This window comes from Psittacula echo, assembly GCF_963264785.1.
Source record: "Psittacula echo genome assembly, chromosome: 2".
In the NCBI taxonomy this organism is placed as follows: domain Eukaryota; kingdom Metazoa; phylum Chordata; class Aves; order Psittaciformes; family Psittacidae; genus Psittacula; species Psittacula echo.
In genome coordinates, this window is record NC_137737.1 from 82,947,757 (window position 1) to 82,973,644 (window position 25,888).

Consider the following 25,888-nt stretch of genomic DNA (forward strand, 5'->3'; position numbering starts at 1 on the left):
GTTTTAAATCCTGTGTGTTTCCCTGCCCATCAGCAAGAGAACAAAAAAAAAAAACCCCAGCTATGGGGAAGACAGAAAAGAGAGTGCATCTCCTCAGTGGAAATGGGGTGTTAAATGATTCAGAAAACAGAACAAGACTGGTCTGGAAGTAGAGGGACTGTGACAGGAGGCTGTTCTCACAATGAAACCTCTGCACAGTGTAGAGTACTACTGTGAAAGAATGGTAGATAAGTCTATCACATTGCATTTCTTGCCACTTTTGAAATCCAGAAGTAAGGAAATCCATTATTTAAAATCAGTGACTCAGACAGAGAACCTACTAGGCAAAATTACCTGTTGCACTGTGATGTTTCAGCATCAGTTTCACTTAAGCTTCTGAGAACCTCTTGGCATTTTTACTGAACTTAACAAGTCAGGGTCTTCTGCTTTTATAAAATAAATGAAAATGAGCTAATAGGTTTCAACTAAGGGGATTGAAAAATTGAGCTGACTTGCTTTGATAGCATGGTATGACCTATAGGCTTGTCTTACCCAGTGAATTCTTCACCACACTTATCCCTCTAAAAGAACAACAGATTACAATTTATCCTTTGCTGAAATCTTCAATGCCAGAGAACAAAATACAGTACAAGGTACAAGGCTGAAAAAGACAGAAGAAGAAAAGACCATCATGAGACACTTGATATATTTCAACCATGCAATTCAAGTCAAGGAGTTAGAGGGAGTGGGTTAGTAGAAAAATGTTCATTGTTATTGAAAGAATCGCTGTTGATAAGAAGGGATCATTGTGTCAGGTCATAAGGAGTGCATGAATGAGAAAGGATGTCAGTAAAGATAATTTTAAGCTTGGGGTTAAGTTTGATATAGGCACAAGGATGAGAGCATTGAGCTTACAAATGAAGTGTCTTACGATGATGAGTGCTCTGTTGCTGAAGGTGTCTTTAGAGATGCTGTTAACCAGCTGAAGCCATTTGAGGATTACTGTGGCACCTTTTACAGTTCCTCAGTGGAGGAGCCCATCCACTGTGTGTCTGATCACCTCTTCAGCTGGAAAAGACTTAAATATATATATATTTTTTGAATTTGGATTTTGTGAACCCAAGGGTAGATACCTCTGAAACTAGGTAAGGCACCAAATAACACATATTTGGCTCACCAAATCACTTGTGACTGCACTTCTGGTTAAGACATATTCCTGCCAGACACATAGAAATGAAAGTTACAAGGCTTGCTACAACTCCACTGGTGCTTCCAAGTCTCTTCTTCTCTGAGGAGACGGCTGCCTAGGTACTGCTTAAGGAATTCTGAGTAGAAGCATTAGCCAAGGATTTGCTGAAGATACACCAGGCTTGACTGTTGCCAGGTATTTAGAAGTTCCAGAGAACTGTTCCATTGAACCCCTGGCTCAAGGATTTGTATGTCCCAGTATATTCAGAAATAATGCCTTTTTGTCTCCCTCCATAACTTACATGTTGCCAACAGGTACAGAGAAAAAGCTTGAAGCATTGACACATTTTCCAGTTCTCCCCTTTTTGTTGAACCCAGTAAGAATAAAGCATGTCTATCCTGATTGTATTTCAGATTAATTGGTGTTTTACCCGTATTTCCATTATCAAGGAAAGCCATTTATTATAACAACAACAGCTGCCAGCTGCCATGAGCATACAGTAATCAGGTTCTCCGGTGGCCTCGTGCTCTTCTAGGTCAGAGGGGGTATTTTCAGCTTTGCTTGTGTAGAAGTATAACTGTGCTTCCCCTTGTTTCAAAAAGAGTGTGTGATTTCAAGAGAAACTTTTCAGTTACTGTGCTCCGTACACCCACCGCCTGGAAAAAACCATGGGCAATAATTTCATTGTGAGTTCACTTGTTGACTTCATGCCATTGGATACTGAGAGAACTGGTCGAGCTATTTTTAACAAGAAACGTTAGCCAATCACACCACCTGCAAGAACCAGGAGAGAAGTTCAGGTTTCTCAAAACTCAAGCTGGGGGCATAGCAGATTAGGTTTTCAAGAGAAAAAAAATCACTTTGGAGCAAGTCTGCTTATTTTTTTCTGTCTTCCTCCACTCCCTCGTCTTTATCACCCATTTCCCATTTATTTTAAACAGCTAAATTCTAGAGACAGAATTACTGGTTTAGTGAGACCACTGCTTTCTGCAGGTATGGGAGCACTGGAAAGTGCTGTAGTAACTGGAGGTGCTTCAAAGTGTGTTTTGCAATAAATTCACCAGCCCTAGAGAAAGGAAATCACTATCACTGGCCACAGTTTGTTTCAAATTCAACTGAATAGCTTTAACCTTGTCCTAATAAAACTGGCACAAAGAATAAGAATAGAAGGGAAAGAAAAACAGATAGATACAAATGAAAGTCTTTCTCACCGATGTTAGGGGCTTGTTTATGATGAGTGTTTCCAGCAGCGGAAACACCAAGTTTGTATTTAGGCTGGTGATCTGGGTGCCCTCTATTTGTCGCTTCTAAGCAATTAGGACATGAGCTAATCTGGCAGCTCTACATTTGCAGTCTCCGGCACTCATACCTAACAAACTCTGCTTTGTGTAGCCCAAACTGTGCTTTGCCTAGCCGGCAGCATGCTGGAGGGAACAGCTGCTTAATGACAGACCATAACCAGCCGTGCTCCCTGCTCCTGACACAACAGCTGATGAAAATCACAGACCTCAAATATGTTGTGCTCTGCTGAAGTTGGGCAAAGCCCTACAACATAAATAAGAAGTCAGTGCTGGGCCACATGGGGAGGTAAATGCTTTACGAGTAAGCTAATGGACAGCAGAAAATTGCATAGTGCACTAAGTACACATAAAGTACTACATGTTCAGGGACAGCTGGGCAAGTTCCCACTTCTCAAGTCAGATACAGAAACCTTATTTAATGGTTCTGTGTATTTTTGTAATGGTAGCTTTGGCATGCACTTTATAAATTGTTATTTTATTTTTTGACATAGCGCAGTAGTGAGGAAGATGAAAAACCAACCTGCAGTTATTTGCCTTTCTTCTTCCTAAGCCCAGCCATATGACAAGTCAAGAATTTTGTGCATTTGCTCAGCAGGCTTTTTACCTCTTGTCTGCAGTGAGAGAGAACATTTACCCAAGCTTAATGAACGGAACCTGTAGACACTAGCTTCAGTTTGCTTTAACTTTTCATCCTGTACAAGTGATGTTCATTAAGTGGCAGAGACTTGGTCACTTTACATATTTTGCCTAGCAGACAATGTGATGACACTTCCAGATTGCTCTGAATGACTTAGATGAGCCCCACTTACAACAGAGGGGTTGCAGTTTGCCAGCTACACTTACTTTGGTCTGCTGCTGGATACCTATGAATTTGAACTACACTGGGGGACAGAGGGAGGGAGCAAGAGGCAGACAGACAACGAAATATAGCCCCCCCCCCCCCCCCCATTCTGACATTTTCAACACTTCCCTTACAGCCCCATTGTATGAAACCATTTTTGTCCCATCCTGCACATTGTCACTGAGGCTGAACTTCATGATCTTCTGCAATCAAACAGCATGGACATCTACCACTGAACTAAGCGTCTCAAGGATTTATTTCCCAAAGGGATCAGCTGCTGATCTAACAGGTTCCCCTCACAGGACAGCCGTACTGGGAGGCTTCCAAACCCTGATACCAGTTTGCATGGCCATACTGCAGTGAAGTAACACACCTCTCCTAGTTGACTACCAGTTCTGGCTGTGGCAGAATTAGTAACTCTAAATAATAGCAGCAGGAGGGTATTCTCTAGAGCAACCATGAGGAGGTACATACAATAGTACCTGCAATGATACTAAAATATTTTGCTGCAGTATTGAAAGCCTTAAATTTGGTTGCTATCTCTCACAGAGTTTGCAGGGGTATAATTATTACATCCCTTAAATACCACATGGAAAGGAAATTGAGAGGAAATGCCAGTTATTTGTCTTCCAAGTAGGAGGACATGGGATCTTAATCACTAAGTAAGAGTCAAAAGTGTATAGAAGTAAGAGGGCTGCAACGAAAGTAAATTTTACAGATCTGGCCTCCACGGTCCTTTCTACAAAAGGCAATAGGAGAATAACCCACTTCATAATTCCTGAGAGAAGGAAGTCTTTGTAGAGTACTGCACCTTCAGTCCATGGAAAGGGAAGTACTTTCCGTTTTGCTTTAAGCAAATAATGTAAGTAGTGTTTCCTTGTCTCCTGGTACCTTAAGGACTTGAACCTATACAGTCTCTGTTGTGTGGTGCTTGACCTTCACTAGTCTAATTTTAATGCCCAGGAGTAGACTTGGCACAGCTGAAATATAGACAAGATTTCTGTGCAGGCAAAGTAGTTTAACAAGTTCTACTGAACCCGTGCAACTCATATTTTGCAGATGGCTGGCCAGATTTTGATCCATTTTAAAGGCACTTTTGGCAGACTCTGCCAAATTTCAGGAGTTTCACCAAATGCTGAATGCATTAGGATTTGTTTAACATCAAAAGTTTAAGGAAAGTGGGTATAAAATCTACAAAGCCATGGACAAACCTCATTGATTTCCCCTATCCTTGCATTTGGCAAAAGTATTTTTGCAGTATTTGTGTTTGGTTTTGTTTTCTTGCTAATTTATGCCTTTGCCTACGCTGATTTTTTTTAGGGTTTAAAAATGGACTTACACTAAATGCAGGATATTGTAATTGGGAGTGTCAGGTGACCTTATGTGAAAAAATACTGCTTAATAATATGAGAAAAAGAAGAAAAAATGAGAAAGCAAAAGCCTAGCTTCACGTGCAATGCAAGAAACAGATACAACATCTACATTACTGAAAAATGCTGTTCTACTGTAATTTATATATATGAAAAAGCCAGTAACAGTGGAACAGGAAGGGTGGAAATTGGAAGGCAAGCAGAGCTAAATCATTTCTTGCCATGAAGTGAAAATATAGTTGAGTTATTGTCGAGGACAAGATCTTTGGTGAAAGTGAGGAGAAGAAGTACAGAGCAAGTCTTCAGAGCAGCAAAGAGAAGCGGTACAAAGCAATGAGGCAAAAGATCCTTCCAGAAAGGAGGGGCAAACATGGGACATGGAGATTCAGGCAAATGCTAGTGGCATGGACCTTGTTGGCCTGAGAGTGTGTTTTAGTATGCAAAGGAGACAGTCGTGGATCTTCAGATGCCGTTTCTGGTTACATGTTAAGGGTGAGGGTGGCCTTCAGGGTGTTTGCCCCGGGAAGGTATGGGATCTCCTGCACAGCATCTCCCAGATGTTCAACCTGGGGCAGCAGTTCTAAGCTGACCTCCAAGGCCCCTTCCAACCCAAACCTATCTGTGTGCTTTGGAGCCTAGTGAGAAGGTGTGATTATGGAGAAAGTAGCAATCTCCATTTCAGGAGGAGAGAGCCACGAGGAGTATTTCACCAAAAACTGAGATAATGCTTATAAAAAGGCAATATGCCAGAGTTGTGAGAGACTTGACAGGTATGGGACCTGTGTAGATTAAATTTGCTGTGTGCATACAAACAAGTCTTAGAACAGTCCTTGCAGAGATTTAATTTATAAACATGAGAAAATGGGATTTTTATGAAATATGCAACTGGTAGTAAATCAGTTTACTTTTTACTTTTGGGAGATAATCTGAGGAAGAGAACAGAGCCTGTCTCTGTGAGAAAATAAGGAACATTGATGCAGATACTCCATCACTTGTGATTAAGGCAAATATTCTTTGTGTGTAGATACATATGATATGCATTTGTATCCTCCCCAGTGTTTTCTAGCACTCGCAAGTAATCAAAATGGAATTTGGTGAAGAAATGATAGCTATTCCACAGGGCATTTTGAAGAGACCAGGAGTTGACCTTCTCCTGGTTTTATGTGTCTCAATTTATGTCTCAATTTTATTTGTCTATACTCATAGACTTAGAAACAGAAATAGATTTTGAGAGGAAATGAATCACTGGCCTCCATGTGAGGAAGATCTGAAGACAAATAACCTCAGCCTGGAGTGTATCATACTTCTGTACTGTAATCACAAATGCTTTTCACCTTTGTGGATGAGCTTTGGGTAGATCTGAATGAAACACTTGCATGCTGCTTTGAGACCAGAGTATGCCCCGTGAGTTTCACCTAAATACATTTTGGATGATTGATCAGCATCAGCTAGAAGATAGTGAGAAAGTCATACTGCAGGGCAATATCTCCGACGTGCTCATTTTGCTTCTGTTCTGTGCCCCTACAAGTGCTGCTTGCCTAAAAAAGGCCCGGAAAAATTAGTGGTTATGGTCTCACCTTAGGGGATGGATTTCTCCACAGCCATCAGTGGAAATGGCAGTGGTTTTGGCCTCTTTCATACAGGTATCAGACATCCTGTTCAATAAGCACTACCCAGGGAATTTGTCCTGAAGGGCTTCCCGCCGTCGTGGCTCATAGCTCTCTTGGCTTTAGGATCGGTGTTTTCCATGTCCTTTGGGGAGGCAACCATCTGCAGCAACTGATTCACCCCTCCACGATCTCTCCCTGTCATAAATATTCTGGCACTTTGTTAAGTGTAGTTTTAAATGAGGCACATTTTGGCTTCACTGCAGCTGTTTTCTTTCCCATGGTCCTGCACCATTATCTTCTGCAGTCTCGTGTGTTTTTTGTATTATTCTCTGCCTTGTTATGCCGGTTGTTCATGAATCTACACAAAGGCAGTAGGTGCCCTAGGGTAGCATGCAATAGATTCTCTTCCAGCTCCCCAACACATTCTCCTCTGCCTTAGTTCTCGCAGGGGAAAGATTTCTGTTTTCACTGATTTTCACTGCTGTAACTGCTGCCCTAGTTATTCCTGTGCCTCCTGACTGTGCCTGTTAAAAAGTGCTGTTCCCTGATATAACCCAGGTCAAGTGAAAGCTGTGAGTGCTCTGAAATGATGTTATTTTGGGTTTAGAGTCTTTATTTAAACTTCTCCCATGGCACACTTTCATACAGCTTTGATATTGGATGGTGAGTGGATAGTGTCAACACGTAAAACCGAGGTCCTGGTCATGGTCAGAGTAATAGGCATTTCAAGTAAGAGTAGGAATCTTGCAAAAATGTTTATTCTTGCTTTCCATTGCTGCTCAGGAAGGTGAATGGGCAAAAAAAATGCTACTGGTTGTATTCAGTTTTCATGGCTTGTTTTTTGTTTCACAGGGTATATGGACTTTCTTCTAGGCCATATTCTCATTGCTGAAGCATGCAGGGTAAATTTGATTGAAATTTTGGTACGCTAACTCTTTTTTAAGACAAGACTATGACACCTGTGTTTGCAGTTTCTTTTGAATGGCAAAGAAGCAAGAGACACAAGAATTTCAGCTCTTATTTTCAGGGCAGTCCTAATGCTCTTCCAAGGATGGCCTCTCCAAAGACAGGCCATGTGCCACTGGGTTGTCTAGGTGTCCCTCTCTCAGGATGGGCATCTCTTCTTCCTTCAGACCGTGGTTTTGGGACGCGGTCTCTTGCTGGGGACTGAGATTATTTCAGTGGATTGAAGCAATGTCAGCACTTGCAGGGCTGTGGACAAGGGTGACTAGCAGTTCCCTGACAGCCAGCTTTAGTAAGGGAGCAGGGAGGAAGTAAAGTATTTTAATAGTGGGCTAACAGGAATTGACCTCAGATGGCATTTCAGTCATCTGACACATGATCTACAACAGATGCTGAACCAAAATTAGAGACACTGAGTTAGGGTAGAAGCGTTGCAAAACAGAACAAAACCCAAACAACAAAAGGAAAAAAAGTAATAATTTTCAAGCTACAAGGTCAGACTCCCTCCACCAATTCAGGGCTATCTCCTCATACGCTATGTATGTGCAATCTTCGTGAGCCAGAATAAATGTGGTGTGCTATTTTTATCCCATTTCCTCCCACTCCTGTGCCTATGGCCGTGGAAGTCTTACACACACCTGTGTCAGAGCTGTAGCTGTTTCCCTCAAATTGCCTACCAGGGGCTCTTGCCTTTACAAGAAATGGATCCAGAAGCAGAGATGCAGATGTGATATTGCCCAGATTGCATGGACACAGCGATCTGATTATGCCATGCGTACAGTGTATCAGGTCTGTCAGGTGTCCTCCTGGCAGTGCAGTTCCTGCAGCAGTGACAGAGGAGGCAGGAGCCATCTGGTACCTCTGATACCAAAGATTTCACTGTGACAGGATTTAGTAAGTGAAAACTCAGCCAACAGTTGTTGGGAGAGAGATTATTTGACACAGGAGAAAGACTGTCCCCTACATCAGGTTGCTTTTTAACTGAACACTTTGGCTCTCTTCTATTTTCTTGAGAGGGCAAGTAGGAGGAGGGAAAACATGTTACAGATGTTCACTGAACCAAACATAGTTCAAATTGAGTGAGTTTTTGCTGTCATGGTTAGGTAGGTAACTAGCTAAAACTGACTTGAAAACATCTTAGGCAGAATCCCAGCTTTAAACAAACTATAGGAACAGGCCAGCTTCCACTAGGTCACAGTCCGCTTTTCCATGATAAGCAAACCTGAGGACTGACAAGAATTACAGTTCTTGGATTTTACTTGCTCTTATATGGAACACATGCACTGCATAGTCAATAGTTAACTTCAAATGAAGTAGAAGATGTTCCCTTCTAGTTAGATATAGACTATTTAAATTTTATGCAGACAATGAAACATTTTTAAAAGCAGAAGAAAACATATACAATACACATGGCTTTCTCAGTGTATTTTTCTTTTTAATGCTTTTATAAGTTTAATCCAATAAAAAATATGGTATCAGTCATCCAGTAGTCTCTGAGAGGATCATGTGAGAAATGGTCAAACTTGTAGAACTTAATGGACAGACTTTGCATTTTTGGCAGCAGAGGTGTGTAGCTGTAGACTGGAACCAAACCTTTTCTGCCAACATTAGTGAATAGTGCTGAAAGCGCATGCAAAATAGGACAAGCTAGACTCAACATTTTTCTCACAATTGTTGCTTTTTAAATCACTGCCTTTGCTTACAGAAGTTTGTTGAATTCATCCATTATGCATGTCCTAGGAATTTGATAGAGGTCTCATATGTTCCTTCTAAGAGGATAAAGCCAGCTGCAGTACCCAATTGTAAAGACATGGTTACTGGCTTGAAATGTCATTAGGTGCATTATTTGGTATTCTTCTGACTTGAATCTTTTTGATGGGAGTTCATATAAATGCTAGTTCTCTCTGATTTTAGTGAACATTAGAGACAACATGCAATTATTCATTTAAAAAAAAAAAGGGCTCAGGAGGTTATTATCTGGTCCTCTAGTAAAGATTTTATCTTTCTAGTGATAACATAATGTGTCACAAAAGACATTGCATAATACCAACTATAGATCTCCGTGTCTGCCTTCTTGAGAAGTGTTTTAGGAATAAGACTTACTTCAGCTAACCTGTTCATGTACCTACCAGATTGTGCTGAGCTTGGAATTACTCTGTGGTTTTTTTCTGTTATTTCTAAAAGAGGAGTCACCAATGTCAGTGGCTTTGTTTTAATCACGTTTGACGAATAGCAATTTACTGTATCATTTTCACCTATTAGGTTAGCTGTTCCTTAAAATCTCAGGAGAAGGCACCATCACCTTTTTCTTTTTTCCAGCATCTGGATTTCTTAGTTGTCCCTTCAAGTTTGATTTGAATAAGCCATCTGAAAGTAGGATGACATCTGAAATATGTATAATCAAGCTAACTTCTTGCATTAAATAGTTGGTTTTATTACTACCTAGTTCTGTGTGATTTTATTGACAAGCTATACAAATCTTTCTAGAGATATGTTCTGTTGTGTATGAAACAAACGTGGAATACGGATGTTACTGCTGAAATTTTGTTATTGATTTTTGTTCACACAAAAAGTGTACAAAATAGTGTCCGATAAAAAAATTGAGACCTTGTCCTGGTTTATATTCTTCTTACTTTGCGAGAGATTTAATTGGAAATCTAACAGGAAATTAAACTTAAAAGGAGATTAGATTACCAACTTAATGGCTGACATGCCACGAAAGATGAAGTGCCTGTGTCTTTCATACTGCACTTCAAAGATGCTTTATGAAGTATTTGGGATTTCTTGTGGGTTTAAGGATATCAGATATGACATCAGCAGCTTCAGTAGCGAAAATATTCTAAGGTACATGGGTAGAAAAGCTACTAAAATTCTTACATAGTATTTGGAAGATGAGGATGAAGAACCTTCTGCGTTGTCATCTGAAACTGAAAAAAAAAAAAAGCTACAGAAGCTAAATCATTTGTACACAGCCTTACTAACAATTCATTTCCTAAGAATCTTTCCAAAGAAGCATTTGGAAGGATTGCTTTTTGAGGGCTAGCCTTTAGGGTATTTCATCATGTCAGCCATTCCACAGGAGTATAAATTAATGGTAACATACCCCTTATGAAAGTCCCTTTTGGAATTTGCCAGTCTGCCTTACCTGGTACACACTGTGTCTCTGGGGAAAATTACTCAAAAGTATCTATTTGGCTGTCATTTCTTCATACAAAAGAGATCAGAGTTCAGCCTGTAAAACCAGAGAGGGAGAGAAGGAGAGCTGCTCAAGTCTTTCTGCCTGTCCTCCTTAGGTGGAAGAACTTAGATACCCCAGGGCCAAGTCTTAGATACCCCAAGTCACTCAGAGCTATTTTCACTGGCTTGAGTACTGTGCTTGGTAAAGATTTGTCTCTCTGCAGAGGGATCACAGTGCTTCTTGACAGAATGTGATTTCTTAAAGCCATGTTTATCCCAGGGACCTTGTCAGAAGTTGGGTTACCATCCTCCACATACTTTGGTATTCTGTAGCTGTCTGAAGCAGGAAGAAAGCGCTTGTGCTTGTGAAACTGTGCTGGAAATAATTCAGCTGTTTACATGTGACAGAAGGCTTTTAAACCAGACTACCTGAAATTGGTTAGCTGTTCCTCTCTAAATTGGAGCTGCCAGAAATACTTCACTGTTGACAAAAGAGGAGGTGAAAGCCATGATCAAGAAGCCCTCCATATGGTGCAATCTAAGGCTATTTGCCTATCACTGGCAACAGCAGCAGGGAGATTCAGCATCTATAGGAAATATAAATGAAAAGGTTATAACTGTATACACCTTGATACGGATTACAACATCATCACAATCGTCATCACAAAAAGACAGCTAAACTTGACTATTAATTTCAAAGGCCACAGTCTTTTTCACAAACTGCATATAGTTTTATGCACGCTCTAGTGGTTTTGGCATCCACAGATTAAATATAATTTTAACTCTTATCAGTGCAATAGACGGAATTATCTATAGCCCAGAAAAGGTTCATGTATCGACTGCAGATATTCCATATCTAATATACAGTATTTTCAGGAAGGGAGCTGGAGCAACACATATGAAAACATTTGGAGCCTCAGGTGTTCAAGTCAAAGCACATTGCAAGAGAGATATTTTGCAGATACTGAGGATGGAGAAACTGGTATTTTCTACAGCTTTTTGTTGTGCTGACATGCAGTTTTAGTTGGAAAAATTAAGCACTCCTCACAGAAATAGTGGAAAAGAACAGTAGGAGAAATGCTCATTTTTGCTATGGGGATGAGGTTTCTTTTGAAGTCAGTGGTAGTTGCTTGCCTATATGGTCTTTGGAAGGGGAAAAAAAAGTCAGAAGACTGCAACAAAAAGACTATGCTTATATTTGAAAGAGAAAAAATTTCATTATGATTACCTGATGATACTCTGCCTGGTTTGTTCATTCAGAAAAAGCAGTATTAGAACTGCTGTGTAAGTAGATTGACTGAAGTTTGGAGGGTGGGTTGGTGAGATGTTCCAGGTTGGCCTCAGTGCCATGGCCCTGTCAGCACGCATCAGCTATAACCCATAGGAACTAAACCCAACAAGTCGTATTTCATCCTTCATGGTTTTTGAGCCTAGTCTTGTTTTAACAGTTTGCTGGGTGTACCAGATGATTGATGCTGTCACACTGAAGATAAAATTTATCATTCTGTCATTTTTATTCCGTATTTTAGAATCATTTTGGTGCAAGCTGGAATCTAAAGCAACGTTACACATTTTTTTCTATGGTTCGCTTTAGTTATAAAAATAATCCATCTAATTCTTAGTGATTCATTGGCAGACATTTCCTGCATACAGACCTAGAATGAATTAGTAGGGTAGTTGAGCCTGAATGTCTTGAAATATATGTGCTGGCTGTATTTCTTTTCAAATATGGTACAAGGAGATATAAATGAATATAGGATTGGAACATTGCGAAATTCATGAAACGAGAACAATTAGGCACGTGCATATTTGGCCTAGTTTCATAATAAACATCACAGGATAATATCAGCTATCCACAATTACATGAAAAGGTCATTACACTGAAAAAAATGAATTGAGCTGAAATTTTAGCATATAATACTGTCAAGAGTTTTTACCTGTAAGGATGGCCTGCAAGGACTGTGCTTTGTTTGCTTTAGGGCTGAGGCCTCAAAATGGAATTTAAATGGTCTTGTACTATCCATGATTATTAGCAGGTCATAAAATTACTGTAAAAAGGAAAGACACTGATTTCTGGTATAGCAGGAGTTCCATTATATACTTCACAAATAGATATTTACCTTATCTTCAAGTCTACTTGACTTGAATTTGCTGTTCATATCAAATTATGAAGTTGCCTGTGTCACAAGTCACAAGCTACTGCTGCTGAACCCAGAGAAATAAGGTCCAACTCAGGATGAAAATGATGAGAGCTAAACTTGCTTGGTCTTTCAAAAACCAGCTGCTGAAGACTGGTTTTGGTTCACTTCCACATGTGCTACATTATTTGCTCTTTCTGTGTTTCAACAGGCCTTGAATCGGGGCATCGCTGCTGTCAAGGAAGATGCTGTGGAGATGCTGGCCAGCTATGGGCTGGCATACTCCCTGATGAAGTTCTTCACGGGTCCAATGAGTGACTTCAAAAATGTAGGTCTGGTGTTCGTGAACAGCAAGCGAGACAGGATCAAAGCAGTTCTGTGCATGGTTGTGGCTGGCGCTGTGGCTGCTATATTTCATACCTTGATAGGTAAGGTCACTTCACATCTAATTAATGTCTTAATTTGCTTCTTTTGCCTGTTTTTCAAACTGTTTAATCTGTAGGTTTAAGATTTCATTTGTAAGGGCAACAGGAGATGCTAAAGAGATTAAATCTCTTGGGCTGGTATCACACCCATCCACACAATTTTTCTTACTTTTTAAACAGGTTAAGTGGCAGATTCCACCCCCAGGGCTCTCCTGCCTGGCAGCAAAACATGCTGCTGCTCTCTTTCGATCAGGTGTATGAGCAAAACTTTGGCAAGGTTGACAGGTTGCATGAAGGTGATAGCTCAGTACTGCTCTAGAAGTATCGTCCCGAATGGGTTTAGGTTTTCTTGGTAGGTCTGTTTGTCAGAGCTCATTGGAATTGTTCATGTCCTGCCTCTGTACCTATCCCTTTACTATTTATCTCACAGTACAAAACTCTAAGCAAGCAGGTGCCAGCATCCTCATTAAAATATCAGTATAACCTGGTATGAGTGCTAGTCGTCACCCACTTCTGTTGAATAGTTGATCTGTAAGAGAAATAATCACTAAGAGCACTTTACACCAAACTGAGACCAGCTCCCTGAGTGTACTCTGGAACAAAGACAACACACAAGCAGATATGAACTGAACATAAAAAGTAAGACAGCCACAGGATTTGCCAGTTTCTGAGAGCCTGGAGAAATGAGATATCAACCCAAGCATCAACCACAGCAATACAAAGCTATGTGACTTGGAAGACTTCAACTTCATCCTCTCCAAGAACTGCACCAGATTCTCTGCACCTTCTGGCTTGTTCTACAGAGCGAAAACCTCTGGACCTCAACAAGGAGACACAGGAGACTGGAGGAAGTAGTGGAGAAAGAGTGTATTGCATTCAACAGGTAAAATACTAAAAGCTGGGAGCTCTAAGGGAAGGGAGGAGGGAGGTAATGCAGCAGCCTATGGAAGCATGTGTTGGTTGACAGGCAGTAAAGTTGAATTGGTTGACTAGCAGTAGGGGGTTGTTCCGTTGCAGAAAGATGGGAAATGCGAGTGTGATGGTGATAGCTGGAGTTGCTGTGAAATTACAGAGTGGTTTGTGAGACACCATTTATTATTCAGGCTGTTAATATCTCAAGAGCAGCATAGAGTATTTACGTTGCTGCCGAAGCAGGTACAAGACCCATCTGGTAAATACAAATGCCTCCTGCTCTTACCCTTTAAAAGGCTGCTAGTTATATTCACCAGCTTTATGTGCCTCCCAAGCACTCCAGTTTGTTTGACCATCATGTCTTCTATTCAGCCACTGATACAGCAGCCCTGTGCTGTTAACCTTTATGTAACAGTCATAATAAATGCTTACAGTAACAGCTCACTAGCCATGGCCAGGGATAAGCTGTTGCTAATTTTATAAGCTGAATTCATGCACTTGAATTAATTTAATTCACTGGTATCAGTCGGTCAATTCCTCAGTATGTTTACAGTTGAGGCTGCATTACTGAGCCAGTAATATAAACTTGGGCCATTTATACATTTGGCTCTCATATTTCTTTGCTTGGAATATTTCTTCAGCCCCCAGAGCTGCTCTTCTAGTTGCTCACTTGTTTTCCTGTCAGTGCTGGTCAAAGATTTTGGCTTTGCCAGCTGGATAAAGAAGTAGTTTGTAGTCATCCAATATTTTATTTTAAGCTATGATAGATTTTAAGAAAATCTAAAGAACAGCTATTCAGTTTCCAGGGGAAAGGCATAGCTGGATTTTCTGTGTGAGACTTCTTGTTGAAGAGAGGTGTTTGGGGCAACCGCTGGAAAGCATGCCAGATAAGTTTCTTGCCTTTTCCAGGAAGTAGAGCCCTGCTGTGTTCAGAACCTCTGAAATGCCCTCTCTGCAGATATTGGGGAAAGAAAGAAAGAAAAAAGAAGGCTGTGCTTACCATGCTTCAAGGTCCTGAATAAAGGGCTTCACACAGTCTTTCAGCTGCTTATGGTGGCAGACTGCAAAATATTTTTTAGTATTTTAACTTGTCTATGCCTGAAAATATGCAAAGGCCACAGCAGAGGCTGGCAGAGCGCCCGAGAGAATGGAGTTAGTCAGATTCCAGCACCAATTGCCTGGGTGATGTTGCCAAGTTTTGTATTCCAAGTTTTCTCTGAACCTGTTTCAAGTCCTGATTATTCTTCTCTGACCCACAGATGCACAGTCTGCCTAGCAGGAGGAAGAGAAGGAGTCCAGTGACTGACAAGCAGCCTCCTAGGACGTGCAAGCCTATCACAGGCTATCTATAGAGGACCCAAATACAGGTTACTGATGCTCGGCAGATGAAAAAAGAGAAACAAACGGTGCTCAGGGGACTAAATTTCTTCCGCATGCCATGTCTGTGGGGCTAAGGAAGGTGACATGACTGTCTGCCATGGACTGCTGAAGCCCAGGAAGGAACACAGAACAAAAAGCCCAGTGAAATAAGGAGGAGTACTGAAATTTGGAAGGAAGAAAACAAGTGGTGGTAGAAACACAGTGACCACAATGAATCACCACATTTCCAACTGTGATAGAGACTATTTGCAGTCTGCACACACAACTCCTCACAAACAGCAGCCTCTGCATAGTTACAGTATCAAAACAGACCATTTCTCCCACCTGACTCATGCTTAATTGCTTCAGCACCAGCTCCCCACTTCTGCTTCCCCACCGCAGCTAACACAGTCCCCTGTGGGAGTGACAGCCCGAGCCAAACCACTCCAGCTCACAGCTCTGGGTCCCTCAGTCATCACCACACCACATTCCCATGAATATCCGCAAAGTCCTCACCAACAGTTCCTATCACACCCCTGTACAGGTGGCAGTAAGAACCAAGAAACAAGTTGACCTTGACCAAAGGGTTTTGAAACCATATTCTCATGCCACTTAAAATGCTGCTGCAGACCTTGGTCAGGACAGTACTTCTGAATTTGCTGTTTCAGTTGTGATCTGGAAGTAGAAGATAGTATGCTGCCTTCCTTCCCTTGTGCTACTTTGAGGGCAGCTACTACCACCAGTTAGGGTTTCCTGGTGGGAACTTTGCTATGTAGCCAGGGTCTAAAGCATCTCATTATTTCAGAGATTGGCTTTTGGTGGGAATATTTGGCTGTAAGAGAAGGGATTCGAGACTCTAAGCCTGTCTGTGCTTATTTGTGACATCTTACTAGATTGCTAGCTTGACAGAGGAAAGAAATCAATTACATAACATTATGCTAACATGATGCAATTCATGGTGTTGCTGGTAAGCCCCCCTGTACTGAGTCCTTCTAACACTAGTGTCATGAAAGACATGCACATTTTTTTGGCAATAAAACAGCATTGTTCAGCCTTTCACTAGTTTACTGAGAAATAGTATACTGAAAAAGATTCTTTCCTTTTGCATATTAATACTACTTTCCACAGCTCTCTGAGGTTCTGGAAGTGACAAGGCAGAAGTGACTTTGAGGAAAAATCCTCTTTGCTTAAGTAAACATCCTTAACTGGAGCCTACTACTACTGATTAAAAACTTTAGTAACCAGGCGAACCTATAGCAGGCTGGATGGTTGAGATATGTGAGTGATTTGTTTTGTGCCAGTTTATTACTGAGAGGCTAGTGAGCATGGGCCACTACCTGCACAGGCTGCGCAGGGGAAATCTTGAGCAGTTGCTAGCAATTCAGCTGATTACGTTGAACTTCCTACGTGCATGGTCACTGCATCACATGAAAGATCTGCATAACAAGTGAGATACAGGTGTAATCCCACCACTTTCAGAGTGACACTACTGTAATAACAGAGTGGTTTATGATAACCTGAGGGGTTTTTTCAAGTCGGTCTTGTTCTGATGTGCCCACTGTAATGGCCTGTAATAAACATTTTGCTCTGAAAAGGATGATAGCTCAGGAACACAAAGCAGAATATAATCCAGGCTTGCATTTTTTCTTTCATTCTAGAAGATGATAAAATGTCATTCATTGAAAATGTGTCCTATTTCAGCATCTTCAGATGACCATTGCCAAAGCAGCAACATGTTTCCCCAGCTGTCCCTGCCACTTCCTCCACAGCAGAAGCAGTTTTCGTATCAGCAAGGTATTCAGGGCAAAGGAAGAAGGAAGAAAGACTGTGATCGAAGCATTTGTGGATTTTAGGATAGCAGTAATTGAGTTTGAGTTATAGCAGGCTAATTTTGAGACTTACGAAATGTTGGCCTTCCTAAAGCTATTTCAGAGACCAACAGTCATAGATAGATTTGTGAAAATCAACAATGCAATTTTGGAACTAGAGCTGAGCACAGAAAAAGATGATTGCAGTAATCAGACTGCCCTGAGATGCTCCTAATCTGGTTTGGTTTGTTGGGGTTTTTTTTAGTTCATTTATGACTATAAGCAAAAAAAAAATCACAACGCTAATCAAAGACAAAGGAATCTTTTGTACCCTCTGCTATCTCCAAATGAAGATTTGCCTTTCAATTTTTTATGTTTATATTTTTATAAATAGCATTTATCTATCTGCCCAAATCACTTAGCTGAACAAACTCCTGACCAGCACCAGTTTTGGCTACGTGAGCCATCCTTCTTACCAAAAGCAGATTAGATTTTACTTATCAGGTCTCCCAGTTCATTTTTTAACTGGCAGTGCAATATGAAGTGGAATGCATCTCAAGAGAACACACTTTAATCCCAAAACATCTTTAGATTTTTGTTCCCTCTAGCAAAGCTAATATTGATGTATGTAACTGTCTGGAAGTAAATGGTTTCACTTCCTATGAGGGTTTCTTTTTGTTTTCTTTATGATGTAAGTGTAACAATCTGGGTAGTAGACAACTCCAAAATGACTATGGTACAGCTATTTGTTGAGACTGCTGGCATCATTAAGAGTATGTTCAGTTGTTTTAAGAATGTCTGACATTTATGGTAGTAATCGCCTTGTTAGAGAAATCAGTGTAGAGAAGAGATCCAATTAGCTATGCAGTTTTCAATGTCATTTCTTAAGCTTCTGTGTCTTAAAACTAAACTGATAAAGTCAAAAACAAGAATTCCTGCTTAGATTCTATAGCAAAACTAAGCCATAGACATATCAAAATATATAAGGTATTAGAGGAGTGCAAACAAGCAGCTTGTCTTGGGGTTGGACTATTCTGTTTTGGTTGAAATTATACAAGAAATGGGAAGAGCCATCTGGTTTAGATTCATGTAATACTCTTCAGCTCTGTTGTCTGTGTTATTAATTTTGTACTATGCTTCATAATAAGTTTGTAAGGTTGGCCAAGGTTAAATTCTAATTGCATCAGCAATTGCTTTATTCACAGCTCTGAGACACATGCCTGTATATTTGTCAGTAAATCTCACTTGCTGAGTCCTTCTTTCTGAGGGTGGAAATGTTTCTGGACATCAGCAAAAGTGATTGTGTGCTTTCACTGCCATGTGGAACAGCTGGCTATTTTAAAACTAGCTATTAAGCTTTCCCATTACAATTTTAAAACCAAAATCACATTAGAAAGTACAGTTACAGTTTTGGGGGGTTTTGTTTGGTTTTCTTATTCTCTGGATGGGAGAGAGAAAAAAGAATCTTAAAGCAGGTGAGGCACTGGAACAGGCTGCCCAAGGAAGCTGTGAATTCTCCATACCTGGCAGTGTCCAAGGCCAGGTTGGACAAGGCCTTGAGCAGTCTGGTCTAGTGGAAGGTGTCCCCTGCCTGTAGCAGGGGTTGGAACTGGATGATTTTTAAGGTCCCTTCCAACCAAAACCATTTATGATTCTACATTGGAGATACTGAAGGCCCGGCTGGACAAGTTCCTGTGTGATGTACTCTAGGGTACCCTGCTCTTGCAGGGGGGTTGGACTAGATGATCTTTTGAGGTCCCTTCCAACCCTTGGGATTCTGTGATTCTGTGGTTTTTACAGAGCACAGTGCTGATATCTCTAGAAATCTTAAAAATGTGATGCTGCGGGCTATGGTGGTACAAGTCCCTTGAGAGCGCTGTGCCAATAAACTACAACCCTCTGGTGAACTGCCTGTTCCTAGAAGTGAGAGTAGTTCAGCCTCTGACCCTTCTAATTCTGTTTGTTTCCTGGTTTCCTGCAGCAGTTTTTAAGCTTTTGTGCAGGAGAAGTATAAAGGAACTTCAACAGAACCTAAGAGTCAGATGGATGAGTATAACCCTCACAGCAGCCTTCCAGACTTCTTCATTCAAATAAGTCAATTCTGAAATATCCATGCACTGCCCTGCCAGAAAAGCAGCTTTCCACAGGGAGTTACCTAAAAAATCCGTGGATAACAGAGTTTTCAAAATACTGAGCAAAAATAAAAAGGGGCTGTTCCTGAAGCGTGGCTGGACTGCAACAAGCACTTCAGCACTTTGAGAACTAAACTGGACTCCTTGAACTGAGGAAAGGTTGGAGTCCTGATTTAAAGTTCTTCCCCAACCCCAATTGAAAGGAAACAAGGCTGGGAGTGCCTCAGGAGGATGGCTAAGCAACTTGGGGATTTCTGGGTGAACTGGGAGACTGCGAGTCTAGCAGTCATAGCTTGGATAAAAGACATGTAGATAGGGACCAGCATAGGGAAAGGTGGAGTTTTTAACATTTTAGCATCTTTTGGGCGATCCTGGATATCTGGAATGAGGCTCATGCCTGTTCCAAATGCTGTCAAACCACCTTCTATTTTACTACCTTGTTTACACTGTCCTGTTAACCGTTTACCTGCTATATCGCTAAGCCATCACAAAACAATGAGGACTTAAATTCCTCTTTAATTGCTTCCAAACACTTGTTTATGTGTTACAAGAGAGAGTTTTAGGCTAAAAAGATTGAATTGGGCAACTAATGTTAGTATTTGTTGATCTGATTATGTGATCTGCATGCATGAAAATGATAACTTTACTGAAATACCATATATGAAGGTCTGTACAATGATAATAGAATTGTTATATATGTAAAATCAGATAGATGTCAATATTTGAAATAATTAGAAAAGACACTAGTGAGAAAGAATTGAGGTGAGGTTCCCTATTCACAAGTAATTCTGCCATTGCTTGTGTTGGAATGTTGACTTCATGAACTAATCACTCTTTCAATAGCTATTGCAAGTGTATAGAGGAAACCAAGTAACAATATGCAGATCTAGAACATAGTTTGTAAAAGATTAAAAACTATTTGGATTATTTTTAATTGTGCATATAAGTTCCCATAGTTCAGAGACCGCAGTCATAGCTAGCTCTTCGTTACTCCTGGTCACTGGGAGGACTCTGGGGTTACTAAAGCAGCTGGATAACATGGGTACCAACAGAGATACAAGTTCGCTTTGGGAAAAGAGACCTGACAAGAAATGTGTTGCCCAACAGTAAAAATTCTTGTCTTGGGTTGAAACAGGACAGTGAAATAACATACTGGCAGTCGGAAGTGGCAACTCCCTGACTTCCAGTGGTTCCCTCTTCTGACACTGGCTTCTGAGATGTGGGCTGCAGATAAGGAAGGAAACTAAGGCTGGTCAGGGCTGCCCAGAGATTGTACAGTGAAGGGTGCAGTGCCCTGACAGGTCCCAGCAGAGGTGATCATTAGGCAGAGTAAGGGAGAGGCTTAATGAGTGTGTTTTTGCATCCTTTCACAATTCATAGTATTCTTTTACAGCTTTGGGCAGGTTTACAGGTAGCGTCATATGAATGCAGTGCCGATAGATAGTGTTGGTATTTATAAGTTACTACATCCCATGAAATACACAATATCTGGTGAAAACAGCTTTTCTAACAAAGAGCCTTGAGTTAATGAAAGACCAGTAGATCTTCTGGAGTACCAGTGTGTTCATGTAGCAAACAGATGTGGCACTTAATATACCCATGCCCCAACACAGCCATTTGTTATCGCTCTTCTGCCAAAGGTTACTTGAAAAAGAACCATGAGAGTATTCCTTAGTCATAAACAGCAGCTGGTGAGACTGTAATACCCTGAAGCCCCTGCAGCTGTTTACTAAGTAGATGCATGTCCTAGGCATCACAGCCTTTCAGGTACTTCTGAGTAGCTTACCCAGAGCCCATATGTAACCTTTATTACTCATTTCTCTTCTTGTGTCTCTACAGCATATAGTGATTTGGGGTATTACATTATTAATAAGCTGCACCATGTGGATGAATCAGTGGGAAGTAAAACTCGGAGGGCCTTCCTTTATCTTGCTGCCTTCCCTTTTATGGATGCCATGGTGAGTGCGTGATACAGAACTGAATTTTAATATTCAGGTTATTTTTTCTTTGGTGACCTTGGTTCACAGAGTCTGTTACCTGGTGGGAAGCTGCACGTGGGCAGAAGGAAAGTGTGTCCTTTGCAAGCAGTAGCTCTGGATATACCTGGACGCATTGTCCCCTGCTACCTGGAAGAAGCATCTGGTTGGGCATACAGAGCTCATAACAAAAGTAAAAACCTCAGTTGTCCCATTAGAGTTACTGTATGCACATGCTGGAAAGCACTGATCAGATCAGTTGCAGAGCTGGCAGGGAATAAGCTCAGTATTTTCTCAAAGCACGTTTGTTGAAAATATATTTCTTATCATCATATTTACAAGCACAGCTAAGGCCAGTATATCTCGAATGCTTGAGAAAGAGCACCCACACATGGGGTGGGTTGCTGCCTTCCAGATCACCAGGCTTACTGCTTGTGGCCTGCACAACACAGAAATACAGCAGCTGTCTTTAATGCCTCTACTTCTGTGTAAAACTGGTAAAGAACAGCCTTCTCACAGCACACCTCCACCACTTTGCTTGAAACAGTCTCTGACCATAAAAAGAAGTTGGATCATTAAGTTTTCTTTTTCAGTATATATATATATATACAAGACTCAGTATAACTCAGTGGGCCAATGAGGATTATACTTCAGAGGTGCATCCAGCTGGTGAATGATAATAAATATTTTTTCCCTTGAATTATGTATTATGATAAGCCATCCTTTGCAGCACCTGTTTTATGAAGAAGAAGCAGTTTCTTATTAGATCTGCTCAGAAATCTCTGTGCAGTCTATAGTTATTCCTGTTCTCCCTCTCAGCCCTGGCTGTAAGGAAGTGAATGCAGCAGTGCTTTCTCTGTATTACTAGTTTAACATTTGCCCAGGTTCACACCAAATACTGCTGGTAGAAAACAGCTTTATAAGTTGTTTGTGTACAATGTAACAACCAGAAAACAGTATTCTGGGACCTGAAATCATTCACAAATATCATAATAATTTCCCAAACTCTCCTCTGTGTTTTTTTAGGCATGGACCCATGCTGGGATTCTGCTGAAACACAAGTACAGTTTCCTAGTGGGATGTGCCTCCATCTCAGATGTCATAGCTCAGGTAATGGCTCCACTTAGCAGTCACTGTTTCTGTTGTGTTACGGACTAGGTGCTTTCCTAAGCAGGTTCTCCCTTGCACAGAGACTACCTTCTTTCTCTGTCATGAACACCACACCAGAGGAAGTAATCTTGTGGTTTGTTCTCTGGCTGCTTGCTCATCAGTGGAGGGTGTTTACTGACAGCTGTGGTTTAGGCTAGTCTCACTTGACTGGATCAGCTCAGTCTCAAACCAATGTCAGGAGATGGGAACCAGGATTCTTTGGGCTAGGGCTATGTCTTACAGCACCTCCACAACCATGTTTCAGAATGGCTGAAAACATGTTGTGCATTCTCATGTGTGACATGCATCACACAGTTGCACTGAAATCCTGAGTGGGACTTGTAGATGGGGAAGTGAATGAAGGCTTGATTCTCCAGTTCACTTGTCAGTTTTGCACATGCTGTCTGATCCAGTGAAATACAGTAGTGTAAGCCATCTTCCAAGTGCCAGTATGGCACTGTTCTTGTTACTGGTCTAAAAAGTGAAGGCTCAGAACTGCAGCAGAAGCGATCTGTGCTGATAGATTCTGGGTGATGCAGAGAAGACAAAATGTTACTTCAACTTTTGTTTCTGGGGGAGGTATTAATTATCTTGTTGCTTTGTACTAGATACACCTAGAACCAACATTCATACACATTGCTGCTGGCCAGTGTTGCAGCAGTTGAGAACCAATACACCACCCACTTTTTAAAGCGTATATAAAAATATTACTAAATGGAGAGTCCCAGTACCTGTAAAACAGTTGCTGTACTGTCCCATTACCAGCTTAATGGTGTAATGACTGGGTAAGAAAGAGGCTAATAACAGTACAGCATCAAAGGAAACATGAAGTCAACAGCACTTAGTTCAATTTTCCATAGCATTTTCCTCCCACTAAATATGAGCAAATCATAAACCAGGTTGAATTATTCAGTCAGCTGCTATTCCGTGTTTTGCCTGTCTGCCCCTCTACAATACTGGACTAAATCCCTGAAGACAATACTAATTACTGCACATGACCTTAGCCCTCAGGGTATGCTCTTGTTCTGATGTGACCATGCACTTTGCTGACCCTAGATGCATGTCAGGTCATATACAGCTAAAAACAGAAACCAATTCTTACTTCAGCCGTGGCACACATGCCCTTTCAACAGTGGTTGGTGAGTGGGGTGCCAGGACTGTGCAGAATAAGGCACCTGTCATCTTCTCTTAACAAAATATTGCACAGAGCAAGAGCAAATCCAGAAGACAAGAAGTTGTGACTCTCCATACCCCAGAACTCCCTACACCTACATACTCTCCCTACACAAGCAATAGATGCACAGGCAGTAGCTAATTCTCTTTGGCTCACTTTACATACACACTTTTTGTGACTGCCTTTACTCCTGTTTACTGAAAAACAGTTCTTTTGTAGGGTTCAGAACAGCAGTTTTTCAAACCCTCATGAACAGCATTGCCTGCCTAATAAACGTTTGCACAGTGTGATTTTTCTCAAGTATTTCTTGAGCTTTAGCAATGAAGGAGAGAGAACCTGCTTCTGAGCAATGTGTTTTGTATTTCTTGTAACTCACCGGCATGCCAGCATGTCACAGCAGGGTTGTCCTTGATTGTGCTGTTCACAGCACCAAACACAGTTGGCTTTCCAGTTGTACCCCCAATCCAAAGACATGTGGAATTCAGCAGGCACACCATCAGCTCTGTACTTAATGAAGAGAATAATGTCATATTAATTCCTTTGCATTTTTTGGACTGGGAGTTTAATCTTAGGAGACTGAATTATGAGCTATTCATTAGCTCAAAAGTTTCCATTTCATTTACATCAGTGTGCTCAGATAGCTGAGAAGGGAATGATGAAATACTGAAATCTCAAAAAAGTAGAAAAGTAGGATGACGTCAGACTTCCTGCATCTAAGTGCTGGAATGAATACTTTAAAATATCTGACTTACTAATTGCCACTGCCCCACACCCTGCAAAAAAAAAAGTAATGCTTACAAGCTGACCCTAGAAGCATGTTTCCAGCCTCAGTGTATATCAAAATAGCACTCTCCTGGGAAGTGTGACAGCCACATGGTTCCTGACAGACCTTGCCAGACTTTTCATGCTAACCTATTTATGGCTCCTAGTCTGAGACCTACCCATACCTTCAAGTATGGTTTAATAGAGCTTCTGCATGATGTTAACTCTTGTTCTTCTCATTTGTATGACCAAATGCAGGGGGGTCCTGACTAAAGTTTCAAATGCCATAAGCTCAAAGTCAGACAGATACTGTAGTATCTGGGAGTCAGACAAGAGATAATGCTGGCCCTAAAGAAACACACAGACAGATTACTAATCATTTATTTGTTTGCCCTGCAGGTTGTTTTTGTAGCCATTTTGCTTCACAGTCACTTGGAGTGCAGAGAGCCTCTCTTGATCCCCATCTTGTCCTTATATATGGGAGCACTTGTCCGATGTACCACATTATGCCTCGGATACTATAGGAATATACATAACGTCATTCCTGACAGAAGTGGGCCTGAAATGGGGGTATGTCTCAGTACTTTGCACTTTTTTGAATAATCTAAAACTTGCACTTTGTGTTATAATACGGTATTAAAACCACTGTGCATGAAGGGCCTCCTCTCTCCTTCCTGCAGGAAAAAACATTTTCACTTAAAAAGACATGGTGAAAACTGTGGCAGACAGTGCACGAGGCAATGCTTCCCATGGTATGGATGTGCTGCCTACTGAACATCTCTATACTGAGCTGTAAGCCAGTACAGCATGAACAGTACAGCATGAACTTCCCGTATTTCAGAGGGAAGAAAGTCTCAAAATTCCTTTTTCCTCGAATGTCATATTGGTTTTCACATCTTCGTCTGGTAGCCAGAACAAATTATGCAGATAGGGACCTTATGCATTATTTATTGAGATCCATGACACAGCTTCTTTTGAATCAATATTACTAACATGAGTGAAAATATTTTAGGCTCGTCATGAAAACTGTTGAAATGAATGTACCAAACTGACAATGGGTGGTGAAAGCAAAAATCCTTTGTGCTTTTGGTTCAGTTCTGCATGAGTTTTTTCAAACCCACTTCTGCTTATTTATTTTTTCCTATGTGTTGCAGGGAGAGGCTACAATAAGGAAGATGCTGAGTTTCTGGTGGCCTTTGGCATTAATTTTGGCAACTCAGCGAATAAGTAGGCCCATTGTCAACCTTTTTGTTTCCCGGGACCTAGGTGGCAGTTCTGCAGCCACAGAGGTAAGAAAAGTGCTTTCCATTACGGCAAATGATCACTTACATGGAGTTACCTCGGCGTTTCTCTTCCCAGCCATGCTGACAAGAAAAAAGTTGTCTTGAGTACATTTCTGTTTAGTGCTCTCTCTGTCCTTGAAGCTTGGAACAGTCTTGAAGCACACTGAAAAAAATATCTCTCCTGGCTGGGATATGAAATGCACCCTGTTTCTCTTGAGGAATTTCAGATGACTCCAATAGTCTCCTACAGCTGATGGGAGCCAGGCTTCTGATCGTGGTGCAGAGCCTTCACCAATGATCACCATGAGCTGACCTGTTCTCTTAAGAAGTGGGAGGACCT

General features: G+C 41.1%; 1 protein-coding gene across 6 annotated transcripts in view; it reads left to right on the forward strand.

Annotated features, from left to right (window-relative positions):
- The window catches only part of ANKH (ANKH inorganic pyrophosphate transport regulator), a 106,755-nt gene that overhangs the window by 42,544 nt on the left and 38,323 nt on the right, over nt 1–25,888 (forward strand). For 2 of the 6 annotated variants that reach the window (XM_080611550.1, XM_080611547.1), the window contains 6 exons: nt 12,780–12,996; nt 16,966–17,058; nt 21,044–21,162; nt 22,207–22,290; nt 24,665–24,835; nt 25,420–25,554. In XM_080611550.1, coding sequence (XP_080467676.1) covers nt 12,780–12,996; nt 16,966–17,058; nt 21,044–21,162; nt 22,207–22,290; nt 24,665–24,835; nt 25,420–25,554 — 819 coding nt within the window. Of the gene's footprint in view, nt 1–12,779; nt 12,997–13,566; nt 13,877–15,164; nt 15,273–16,965; nt 17,059–21,043; nt 21,163–22,206; nt 22,291–24,664; nt 24,836–25,419; nt 25,555–25,888 lie in introns of those variants that run through there. The other 4 variants (XM_080611552.1, XM_080611548.1, XM_080611551.1 and 1 more) reach the window with 3 other exon arrangements.